Source organism: Delphinapterus leucas, chromosome 20 (genome assembly GCF_059928025.1).
Source record: "Delphinapterus leucas isolate spDelLeu-1000000601 "Yukka" chromosome 20, BTC_Dleu_Yukka2, whole genome shotgun sequence".
Classification (NCBI taxonomy): domain Eukaryota; kingdom Metazoa; phylum Chordata; class Mammalia; order Artiodactyla; family Monodontidae; genus Delphinapterus; species Delphinapterus leucas.
The window spans coordinates 53,652,790-53,665,121 of NC_143148.1; the positions used below are offsets into that span (position 1 = coordinate 53,652,790).

General features: G+C 35.9%; 1 protein-coding gene across 6 annotated transcripts in view; it reads right to left on the reverse strand.

The window, feature by feature from the left end:
- The window catches only part of CMC2 (C-X9-C motif containing 2), a 47,024-nt gene that overhangs the window by 8,882 nt on the left and 25,810 nt on the right, over positions 1-12,332 (reverse strand). For 2 of the 6 annotated variants that reach the window (XM_022583115.3, XM_022583119.3), the window contains 2 exons: positions 7,197-7,312; positions 3,082-3,153 (listed from right to left, as the gene is read on the reverse strand). In XM_022583115.3, coding sequence (XP_022438823.1) covers positions 3,082-3,153; positions 7,197-7,312 — 188 coding nt within the window. Of the gene's footprint in view, positions 1-3,081; positions 3,154-7,196; positions 7,313-12,332 lie in introns of those variants that run through there. The other 4 variants (XR_016391034.1, XR_016391033.1, XM_022583118.3 and 1 more) reach the window with 4 other exon arrangements.

Here is a 12,332-nt window from a genome sequence, read left to right on the forward strand (position 1 = left end):
CCCTGTAAATTCTCCTACTTCCCTCTATTTCTCCTTGCCTGCTACAATCTTCCAAATATCTGATTACAGGTAACCCACTCACTATCTCTTTTACAGGCTGAACGCTGCTGGTTTCTACAACTGTTCCACAGAACATAGCTTCTGCCTTCTAAAGTCTTATCTGTAAAGTGCCTTTTATACAACACTTTAATATGAATAACCCCTTATAAAAAAATACCACACCAGAATTAAATACTCTAGTGCTCTAAACAAAGTCCGGCAGATATGGACTACAGTGGGCCTTCTAGTTCTTATGACCTAAACACACCACATTTCTATAAATATTGCCAAAAGAGTAACTGGCTGGTAGTAACCATATTATCCTAATGGTTCATATGGAAACTTATAGTCAGCTGAACTTCCTAGGATTTTTTCATCATGAATAGTCATCAAACCCAATTCTCCCCAAATCTTATGTTTCTGTAATCGGTTGGATCTAAATGTAGTTTTCACCTTGGAGGATTTTAGCCTAGTATTCTGATCTGGCCAGCAGGTTATAACTAACAGGAAACCCAGAGCCTGGCACTAGAAAAAGTACTTGTTTAAAGCAGAGAAACTTGAATGTAAGTGGTTTCATACGTGTATATTTACATGCTTATAATATATACACCAATAAAGACATATTTTAAAGGTGCAGAGTGGAAAAAAAGGAAAAGCAAATTCAAGTTGAAAAAACTGAGTATATGTGAATAATTGGACATCAAAATCTTTCAGCTGTCAGAGATATGGAAAGAAGCCACAGGAGCAAAAGATTAGTGACAGAGCACTAACCAGGGACTCTGGCTGCCCTCCCCTGAGTCCTGAGATTAACACCTTGGAGTTACTTCATCTTCTGGGCCAGTAAGCTCAAATGTAAGGAGTTGGGCTAGATAATCTTTAAGAAGTTTTCTAGGTCTAAAGTTTTGACTAAAGAGTTCTAACATATCTTCTGGAATAGTAGCAGTTTTCAAACTTTTTTTTTCCTCATCAAAGGGCCATTTCAAATAACAGATGAAACACCAGGTCCCTTTAACCAAAACATTCCTTTTATCCGTCATACATTAATTTTCTTCATAAGACTGTCGGTGGGGAGAGGGGAAGGGCGTTTCATTGCTTTAAAAGGTTAAAAAAAAAAAAAACGTTGTAGAACATGGAGGGATACCTGCTCTGAGAAAAATATTTGATATCCCTCTTTAATCATATGAAGCCTCCAACAATCAGGTTCAAAGGAGGGTATAATGGGTAAGTCTTCAGAAGACAATACTCTGTAGCAGGCCAATAAAATAAGTCATAAAGCAAATTAAAACAGAGTCTATATTAAAATACATGTTACGGTATCTCCAAAGGGAGTCAACATGGCCCCTGAATAAAAGAAGAAAAAAAAAGGATAACTATAATGTTATTCACAAAACACCACCAAACAACGCAGATAGCATGGAAGGTCAATTAGCCAAAAACCAAACCAAACAAAACAAGTAAGAGAGACAAAAGAGGATGCTGCAAAAGTAGTATTAGCGATTATTTCAATAAAAAGAACAAAAGCAGCAACAAAGCAGCAAAGAGAGCATCAGAAAGAACTGGCCGGACCTTTCTTCTAGTTAAAGCTTCAAAGAATGAAGTACTTAAATGACACATGAAGGAAATGGTAGGAGGAGAGCATTAGAAGCAGTAAATGGGAAACTGGGAAGCATTAAAAGCAGAGAGGAAATAAATGAGCACAGGTTCGGAGAATTGAAGGATGAAAGAACAGACAGAAAAACATCTATAAATCAGGTAATGAAGCAATATAAAAAACTACATAGAGGACTTAGAAAGCAGTCAAGGAGAAAACCTGACATTTATATGAAAACAGACTCAGACAAAATAAAAAAAATATCTACAGATTCTTCTACCAAATAGGAAAAAAAAAATTTCATATGAGGATCTAATCACCAAACCAATGGCAAAATCACTGAAATGTAAGGGAAAAAAAAAATCTAAACTTAGGAAAAAAGCTATCTTATACAACTGAAAGCATGTAAGAAACAAACAGCTATACCAAATAAAACACTATGGGTTTTATTTTTCCATAATCTTACTAAAACAGGAACACAGCCCTAGGTTTAGTTTCCATATAAACTACCATTTACATATGATGAAAAAACTCTTTTCAAAAACCAGTTTAAAACACTTATACCCATTTGTTCACACAAAGAAAATTATCAGAACTCCAGGAAGTTTTTCAAACAGGAAAGATGCTGTAAAGGGATTCCAGGAAGGGCGGGGTGGCGGGGGGAGAGCCCCAAAGTGGAAAACACAAAAACTGATTCATAGATGCTGAATGGCTTCAAATATCATATCTAATACCTTTCAATATGAGGCTCATAGGGGAAAAAACGTTCAAGAGTACAGAAAACGCAAATTGGAGAGCAGATTTTTAGTAGGTATATATTTTTAAAGGTTCTGGACCTAAAATATCTGATGAACAAAACAGAAATGGAATTAAATTTCTTTTCAAAGATTTAAAATGCACTCTGTTCAGTTTGCAGTACCTGCAAAAAGACAATAAACTTTGGCCATTTGCCCAAGTCCAAGTCATAGCCTAAAACTCTATTCAGGAAACGAGTCTTTCCAAACAAGTCAAACTAGATCCCTACGGGTTGTACATACTATAATTATAAAGAAATTCAAAATTTTAAAGCTGCAGAGCCTAAGTCTAGCCTCCTCGTGTTATACAAGGAAACTGAGGCCCAGAGAGTTTTAGTTACCTGCTATAGCTAAACACTGACTGACAAGTCTTTCTGCTGAACAGCTTCAATGTCCTAAACCTTAAAAATCCATCCAAAGGAGTTACAGTGACTATTATAAGATAGTTGTTTTCATTTATGTACATGCAAAAGAAAATCAGCAATGTCCCCAAACTGTCCCCAGAAGACAGTTTCATTTCTCCTCTTGGTTTTAGGGGAAGACATACATATAAAGTCAACTTTTGGTGTTATACAAAAATTTGCAAAAAACTTAATATTGTTCCAAGATGTTCTTTTCTATTGTTCAACTATTTCCATCCTTTAACATTTTCCTTACCTCATTCTTCAAGCATTTTCTCATCTCCCGATCAAGATCATTGCAATGACCAAAAAATTTCAGAATGCTGTGCTAAAAGAAGAAAAGGTGTAAAATATTTCATCCCATAATATGCTAAGGTCTCTGGCACACAGAATTGAAACACTTATTCCTACAGAAATGGGTTTAATGGGTCACCTTGTCAATAGGCAAACAGTTAATAGTTAAGCAAATAGTTAAGTCACAAGTATTCTGGCATTCCTACAAAAGAGGAATAAATGCTCTATAGGTAGAAATGAAAAATAAAAAGACTTTTCTTTGATAAAAGAGAAGACTATTAACCTGCCAAAACCTCATAATGACCGAGTGAAAAGCATTTTATTACCTAATACCCTTTCTTTAAGGGCATGTTATCCATCCTCTATTATAGAGCGATGTCAAAGTGCAGTATAGCCATATTGACACGACCAGTAACTTCCTTCACCAGCAAACACTCCTGTCCCATAGAAGAGTTACTTATGGAAAGCTTGGTGCCAAAGCCATTCTCTCATTTGCCTCCATTCAAAATGTCATCAAAATAAATTAGAAACACATAACACTATTATTAGACGGCCTGTAAGGGCCACATAACCAAGCCAGTAATTCACAATATAGGAAAATCAATGTCTGAATTCAAAGTCTGCTTTGTTTGAAAAGCAAAAATAAAAATCTTCTAGTGGTTTCAAGTCCTGTGACTATTATCATGGCAAAAAGTATATATGCTCCAAAGCAGATAAAGACTGACATCAAGAACCTGAATTTTAGTAGGGCCATAATTACTGTGTTTGCACGTCACGATTTTTATGGGTAGGTCGGACAGCATGGTGATCTCCTATAATGACATGCCATAAATGCTGAACTTGTAACAGTAAGCACATCTTTTCCTTTTCTTTCTAATTAAGACTTTCATGGAAACCAGACAACACATAATTAGTAATAGTCATGCTACTTCTTTTTTCCCTGTTTCTTCACCACTTTAAATGTACTTTTCTGGTCCACATTGAATAAATGGTCAGAGTTTTTCTGGCAAGCATTTAAGATCTCCTACTGATTACCTAATTACCTTTTCAGGATAAATATTTCCTGTGTATAAACTACCTCCTTGACAACAAACAGGGACAATGCTTTTTCACACACCTTCTGGCCAAAGAGAAATACCAGAAAGGGTTAAACTTTTAGAATGTAAGGCAATATTTCATAGTTTAGTTTATATTTATTCATATCATCCCATACACATACATCTTATTTTAAAAATTCAAGACAAAAACTAATTTATATTTTCACTTTCACCTCAACATTAGCCCAAATGAGAATTATACTCTTGTGACATTATGTGAAAAACAAACCCAAAACACCCCAGTGGAGTTGGTAAAAGAAATGCCCATGGACTGCACTTCTCTTGTATACACGTGCATAAGCCTCCAGTGCCTGGTGTCTGTTTATAGAGAACAAACTGGTAGAGCAACTGATTGAATAAGTGAATCAATTAGTCAGTGTCTGGAAGACAGTGTCCCAGGCACTAGGGACACAACAGTGAGCAAGGTGGACCTGGGCCCTACTCTCATAGCTCAGAGTCAGAGGAAAGAGACAAATCGTGAAGTGATTGCTATAAAGCAGCGGTTCTCAAAGTGTAGTCCCCAGAGCTACCCAAGACCTTTCCAGGGGAAGGTAAAATCTATCTTCCTAATAATTGAAGATCTTATTTGCTTTGCTCACTTTCATTCTCTCACAGTGGATTTTTCCAGAGTCTACATGAAGTGTAATATCACCACAGATTGAGTGCAGAGACAGATATGAGAATCCAGCTGTATTCTATTAAACTAAACATTAAAGAGAACTGCAAAAATGCAAAAGCAATGTCACTCTTCCCACCGTTTTTTTGTTTTGGAAAATAAGGTCTTTTTTATGAAAAATAACTATTAACATTGTAATGGGTTTATTATTATAATTTTTAAATAAATTAGTATTTTTCAATTTCTCACTTTTAATTTCTAATTCACTAAATATTGGTAGATATAGTCCACATAAACAAAAGTTCTTTGGGGTCCTCAGTAACTTTTAAGAGTGTGCAGGAGTCCTGAGACCAAAAAAGTGTAAGAGTAACTGCCATAACGTAGGAAATCTATTATGTACAGTATTACTGGAGTACAGAGAATCCGGGTCAGGAAAGAAAAGGAAGAGGAAATGACAAATTAAGCAGAATAAAGCCTGGAGGATGATAAAACCTGATCAAGCAAATGAGAAGTTGAGACAGTGAGGAAGGCTCTAAGTTAAGCATAGGAAAAAAGCAAGTAAAAAGGCTTAGAAGACAAAAACATGCTCCAGTACAACTGCAGACAAGAACACGCAGGAAGGATGAGGGGCGCGAGGGCGGGGGGTGGGGTGTGTAGTCAAGCCCAAGAGTAAGTAGGGGCCAGTACATGAAGGCCTCGAAACACAAAGAAATTTTAGAGTTTATTCTACAGGCAAAGGGAGCCATTAAGGGGAACAGTGATTAAACTTACGTCTGAGAGAGCACTCCAGATAGAGCATGGAAAGTGAATTGGGACAGAAAAGAGGACAAAACAGTCATGGGACCAGGTGGCCCCAGTAAGATAATGTTGGAATCAACTGATGTTAAGAACAGACATATAAATCAGTGGAACAGACTAGAGAGCCCAGAAGTACACCCATTCACATATGGTCAGCTGATTTTTGACAAAGGCACCAAGGTAATTTAGTGGGGAAAGGACAGTCTCTTCAACAAATGGTGCTGGAATAACTGGGTATCCACAGGGAGAGAAATAAACCTTGACTCATACCTCACACCATACACAAAAATTAACTTGAATCACAGACCTAAATTTTAAAAGCTAAAACTATAAAACTTCTAGAAGAAAAAATAGGAGAAAATCTTTGTGACCAGGAAATATACAAAGATCCTTAGAACACAAAAAACATAAACAATAAAAGAAAAAACTGGTAAATTAGACTTCATCAAACTTACAAACGGCCCTTTGTAACACATCTTTAAGAAAATAAAAAAGGATGCCACAGACTGGGAGAAAATATTCACAATACACTTATGAGACACAGGACTTGTATGCCAAATGATAAAAAGAATTCTTACAACTCAATAACAAGACAAAACAACCCAATTTTAAAATATGGGCAAAAGACGTTATATGAATGGCCAATAAGTACATGAAAATATGCTTAAAGTCATCAGCCCCCAGGGAAACACAATTTAAAACCAAATAACATACTATGACACATCCATAGAATGGCTAAAGTTAAAAAGACTTACAATATCAATTCTTATTAGTTATCTATTTTATACATATTAGTGAATATATGTCAATCCCACAGTATCAATTCTTAATCTAGATGTATGGCACAAATAGTTTACCGAAAAGCATATTGTCATCAACAACATTCTTTGAACCAGTATAAATACCTGACTTCACAGGTCATCGGCATTCCTTACTACCTTACTTTTAGTCTTAAAATTTTACTCATTTAAATAATACTATTATTGGAATCTGATATATCTACAGTTTATGAATAACATGAAGGAAATAATGCATCATGCAAAGTTAAAGAAAAACACAAATGCTCCTTATAACTGTCTCATACAGCAAATACATGAAAAAAGCTAAATAGTTGACATTGGGAAAAATATCAGATTAATTTAACGCATTCCAAAAATGGGCTTATTTTCTATTTTGGTTTTAACCATGGAATTTTATTTCCATTCCACTAACAACTAAGTAAACCTGTCAAATTAGGCCAGTCATAATTTAAATCTAGTTAACATATAATTATAAAAAATGTTTCAACTTCCTTTAAACACAGAACTGTAGAAGTCAAGGAACATGGAACAGGGATTCTAATTACTATATATCATTTCAGAAGCTCCCTAATAAACTACCATGCTTGATTTCTACTCATCATAAAGGGAAATGGTTTCTAAAAAGATCACAAGCATCAATCTTTACTAAGCTAAGACCCATAACTAAGACATTATCATTTCCTTCCATTAATGGAGATAACGTTTTACATCGGTGTGCTGTACCTAGGTTTCATTTTTGCTTTATGGTCATTTTCTGAACTCTTACATTTTTGTGACATTCCTTAAGCAAGTTAATCAAGACGTTGCATTCTTCAGTATGCAAGTGTGGAGATAAGTCAGGATGCATCTTTAGGAGAAGGAGATGGAGCACAGCAGAGCAACCTGTGGATACAAGAGTGTCTTGAATATGTGTGACTGTACTTGTTAATGCGACCTAAAAGTATTTTCAGTAAGAACCTGCAGTGACTTTTATCAGAAAAGAATGCTGACCTTAGGCAAATTATTAAACTTTAGCCTCAGCTTCCTTATCCAATGACTTAACAGATTTGGCAGGTTATCAGGAGTGTTTAGAGAATATGCAGGTTCAGAAAAAAGCAGACTCCTCAAGAGACCCAATCCTGGAAATAGGTGCTCAAGCAGAAACAGCTTGCCTATATTAATAAGTGTGCCTTCAATTACTTTTCCCACATTCCTGAAATTGATTACAACTTATTTTGTTCCGATGAAATTCTACCAATGATGAGAACTGGCCTATTAATCCTTTTTACATGTATAAGGGTTAAAGGGCCATTAGTCAGTCTCACATCAGTGTGAATTAATGTAGACTGTTTTCTTCCTAACTAACATCTGGCTGAGAAAATCTAACTAAACCATGAAGAGAAACAAGAAGCAGATGTGAAAATTTTTTTCTCAAATTTAGCATATATACTCATAAAATGCAATTATTACAATGAAAACAAGAACCTAAAATCCCTGAAATTAAGTTTAATTGCTTCATTTCACAAAGAAGAAAATTAGCAGCCAAAGTCTAAGATAAAACGTCATTTTCAGGTTTTGCTATATTTATGCAGCACTATTCACCTATTCTTTTCTTAAACCTATTCTTTTTAACTCAGAAAAGATTACTACACATCCACCAGAATAGCTATAATCACAAAATCAGACGATACCAAGCACCGGTTAGGATGTAGAGGAAAGGGACCTTACTCATTGCACCTAGGAACGCTAAATAGTACAGACACTTTGGAAAACAATTTGGCAGTTTCTAAAGAAGTTAAACACAAACTTAACATATGACCTGGAAACTGCACTCCTAAGACCACACCCAAGAGAAATGAAAACATATATCCCCACAAAGACGTATATGTGAATGTTCATAGCATTATTAAAAATAGTCAATATTGGAAACAATCCAAATGTCTAATAATCAAGTAATGGATAAACAAATCAGTATATCTATACAATGGGATACTACTACCTAGCAATTAAAAAGAATGAACTTATACATGTGCCAACATGGAGGAACCTCAAAAGCACTAAATTAAATGAAATAAGCCATATTCAAAACACTGGAATGTGTGAGTCCATTTATATGCAATGTCTAAAAAAGGCAAATTTGTAGAAACAAAAAGCTGATCAACGCCTAGGCCCAAAGGTGAGAGTGGGGATTAATATGCAAATGGCACAAAGAAAACTTTGGGGGACGAAAATGTTCTAAAATAGGATTGTGGTAATGGCTGCACAACTGTAGAAGCTTACTAAAATCACTGAATTCACTTAGAGTGAGCGAATTCTATGGTATGTAAATTATACCTTAATAAAGCTGTCAAAAAAAGTTCCAAGAAATTCAAACTGCCCATCAACGTCCCACTCCCGACAAATAAAATCCTTAAAAATGACTAAACAAATAATTGCAGAGAATTATAATATACCTATTTCAGATTTCAAGTGATAAAAATATCAGAAGATCACCGTTCCACTGAGTAACTACTAAACACACACACACACACACACACACACCACAGCTAAAGATCACAAATCAGGCCGCTGTGCCAAGTAAGTATTTGAGTATTTGAAATGGAAACTGGAAATGCAGCCAAGTTCAAGTTCTGTTTGCCTGTCACTGATGACAAAGTCTTTTCAATGATATAAAAATTTTGCCTCAGAAAAATGAGGTCTCATACAGTCCAGCAATTTAAGTCATCTAATATACCAGTATTATATACCTACACTTATGTATATATTAGTTATCCTACTTCTGCCTTGCTTATTTTTTCTGAAGGGAGATGTACACTGGTTTAGTCACCTAGAAAATGCCGTTAACATTTTATTCTGTAAATATATTTGACAAAATATTCTTGCATATTTCTATCACCCAGCCCTCAAATGTGTGCTTTTTACAGTTCAGAAACAAGCTTCTGATGTACTGAAATGACCTCTCTCATTGGTAAGGTAAAACTTAAGAACACATTTGGCTGCTGAGATAAATACACACATGCACCTTGTATATAAGCGTAAATGTATATCATGGTACATATTTTTCCTCCCTCCACAAAAGTTTACTTCAAACATGTACGTTACTGTAGACCCAGTCATGGTGCCAATGAAATGTCTTCCTGTCTACCTACTTATCCTAGGTGATTGTGTCAAACAAGAAAATGGTTTCATATAGTTTCCTTTTCCTAGTCTTCTTGGTGAAAGCTGTGACTTAACCTAAAGCTCTAAACACTTACCTATCCCTTATCTAACAAATTCCTTGCTTTATCAATCATTCCCCTCTTGCCTCCACCCTATCTTTTTAGTTAGATATTCTCTTCTTCCCCTTTCCTTCTATCTACTGGCTTTGGCTAACTGTTGGTGTATATGCAGATGCACTGCTGTACTCTTGGGTGTAATATACAAAACATAACTCTAAAACAATGGCATTGTTCTTAGAGCACATTTAAATGAGTGCTGACACCCTCCAGTATTCATCTTTAAAAGCTTATTCTATTAACACTATTGTAACTCAAAGTAACGTTTTATGAATTGAATAAAAGCTAAATATATATTGCATATGCTTATTTTTAAAATTTCATCAAAGCCATAAGAATATATCCACGTTATTAGAGTAGAAAATAATTTCTTGAACACTTAACCACCTGCAGGCGCAAGTCTTATAATCCTCCCAATAACCGGAGGAAGTAGGTACCTTTTTAAGTTCAGTTGAACCATAAGAAAGAGCTTTTTTGTAGGTCAAAATACGCATTACTCATATTTTCATAGCAAAACTAAGCCCCAGGTCACACAGTAAGTGACAGAGTTACTACCCAACGTAATCTCCCACCGTGACAGATTTTTCCCGCATTCAAAATAGGAAAGACATGCCTTCCCAGCAGTTTGTGAATGAAATAAATTCAGATAGAAAAAAACTATTTCCCAAAGAACCTCTGGTTAGCTACAACTTCAACAGGGACTAATTCTAGGCCTAGGTTCAAAGAAGTCAATGTAATATTATCCTATATTATTAGAAATAGAGGATCTGTCTACATCAAGAAAAAGAAAAGTATTGTGTTTGTCCTGATCAGCCATGTCCAGAATACTGACAATCTGAGTACCCCCGGGAGGAATGCTCAGGATGGAGATGGCTCTGACACTAGGTTTAAACAGGAAGCCATTCATGAAATTGGGAATATTTACTAACTTAGGGAAACCCACAACAGAGGAGACAGATAAAAAGAACAGCCTGGTTAAGTATGACAAGTAATGGATTTGAAGGTAGAAGATGTGGGTCTGAAGGCAAAGGCTGTGGACACAGCTATTCACAAGTTATATCACTTTGGCTAACTTAATCTGAGACCTAAGTCTCTTCTTCCATAAAATGGAATTAGCTCTTGACCTATATCATGAGGTTTAAAATAACATATGTGAGAGTATCTGAAATAGTGAAGAGTGAGTGCGACAAAGGTAAAGTATTATTAGTATATCTGAAATGCCCTGTCACCTGATGGGAAAGGCTGAACTGAACTGACTCTGAGATATGTCCAAGGACAGGACTGGAAACCAAAGTGTGTCAGTTACAGAGGCAGTTGTCATCTTCCTGGAGCTGTCCAACAATGAAACAGGCTGCTGTGTGAACTTCTCATTTATCTGTCCTAATGTGCCCAAGAGACTGGCTAAGTTAATTAAGGATGTTACAGAGTATATTCTTACGTTGCATCCTTACCTTTCTTCTCAAATCTAAGTTCACAATTAAATTTAAGCCATTGCCAAAAATAAAATCTGCCCTCAAGGGATAAACGCTTGTTACTACTGATAACACAGAAAACAATCTCAAAAGGCAGCACCAAGGTAATTATGGACATCAGCCGCACTATTGAAGCAAAGGTGAAGGGAGTGTTCATTGGTGACAAGACTTTGTGTACGGGTATTTGCAGTGAGAAAGACAGGGATACGTTCCATTCAAACTGTTAGTACTTAGTTAAACACAAAACTTCAGTCCCACTTTTACACTGGCATTTTGAAACCATCAGAACGGTTTGCTTGTCACAGCTACAACTCTTCCTTCCCCATGCCAATCCCATCCACCTCCTCAGGTATGCACACACTGATACCACAACAGTCCACTTAAACTCTTAAAAATGTTCATCTGTGACAATTTGATATTTTGATAACTGGCTAATAGGCCCCTGCAAAGCAACTGTAACTTTTACTTGGAGGTAAGCTGGGAGGGTTTAAGCAGTAGGGTGCCCTCACTAAAGATATAAAAACTATAGTCTTATTTTATTCACTGCTTCACCTTATTCTACCAAGACCCTGAGGTAAAATTTTTCTAACGAGTATTCTATGATAGTCAGAAGACTTCAACCACCAGGTGGCACAATTTTAGAAAATAAAAAAACCAAGAGTAAGAAATACATTAACTAGTGAAGAAAAGGGAGGAAGCATTCTAATAACACATTTCAGCAGAACTATGATCACAAGGGGGAAACCCTATATTTTAATGCCACTTAGGCTTTCTTTAGAAAGATTTTGCTATTGTGTGGCCCCACCAGAAAGAAATTTACACTACAGTTATAATTTCTAACGTCATTTTAAAACAAGCCCAGAAAAGCTCTTGTTCAGAGTCTGAAGAATCTGTTCTCCAGGAAAAATGATAAAATAAGAGTTAATGCTTTCTAAAAGATATTTTTTTTAAAGTCTAATTTCAGAAAGCACCGGAATTAGTTAAGTGAGTGTTTCTCTACTTCAAACTGCACCATATTCAGTAGAGGTAGCAGACATAGCAGGGGACTCCCTACCCTACCCACTTTTACTTATCACAGCTGCAAAGTCACCAAATCTAAACAGATGCTTTTGAGTGACAAGTGCTCCCAGAGTATAGACCATGCCCCACTGCTACTGAGAGCAACCCACATAATTT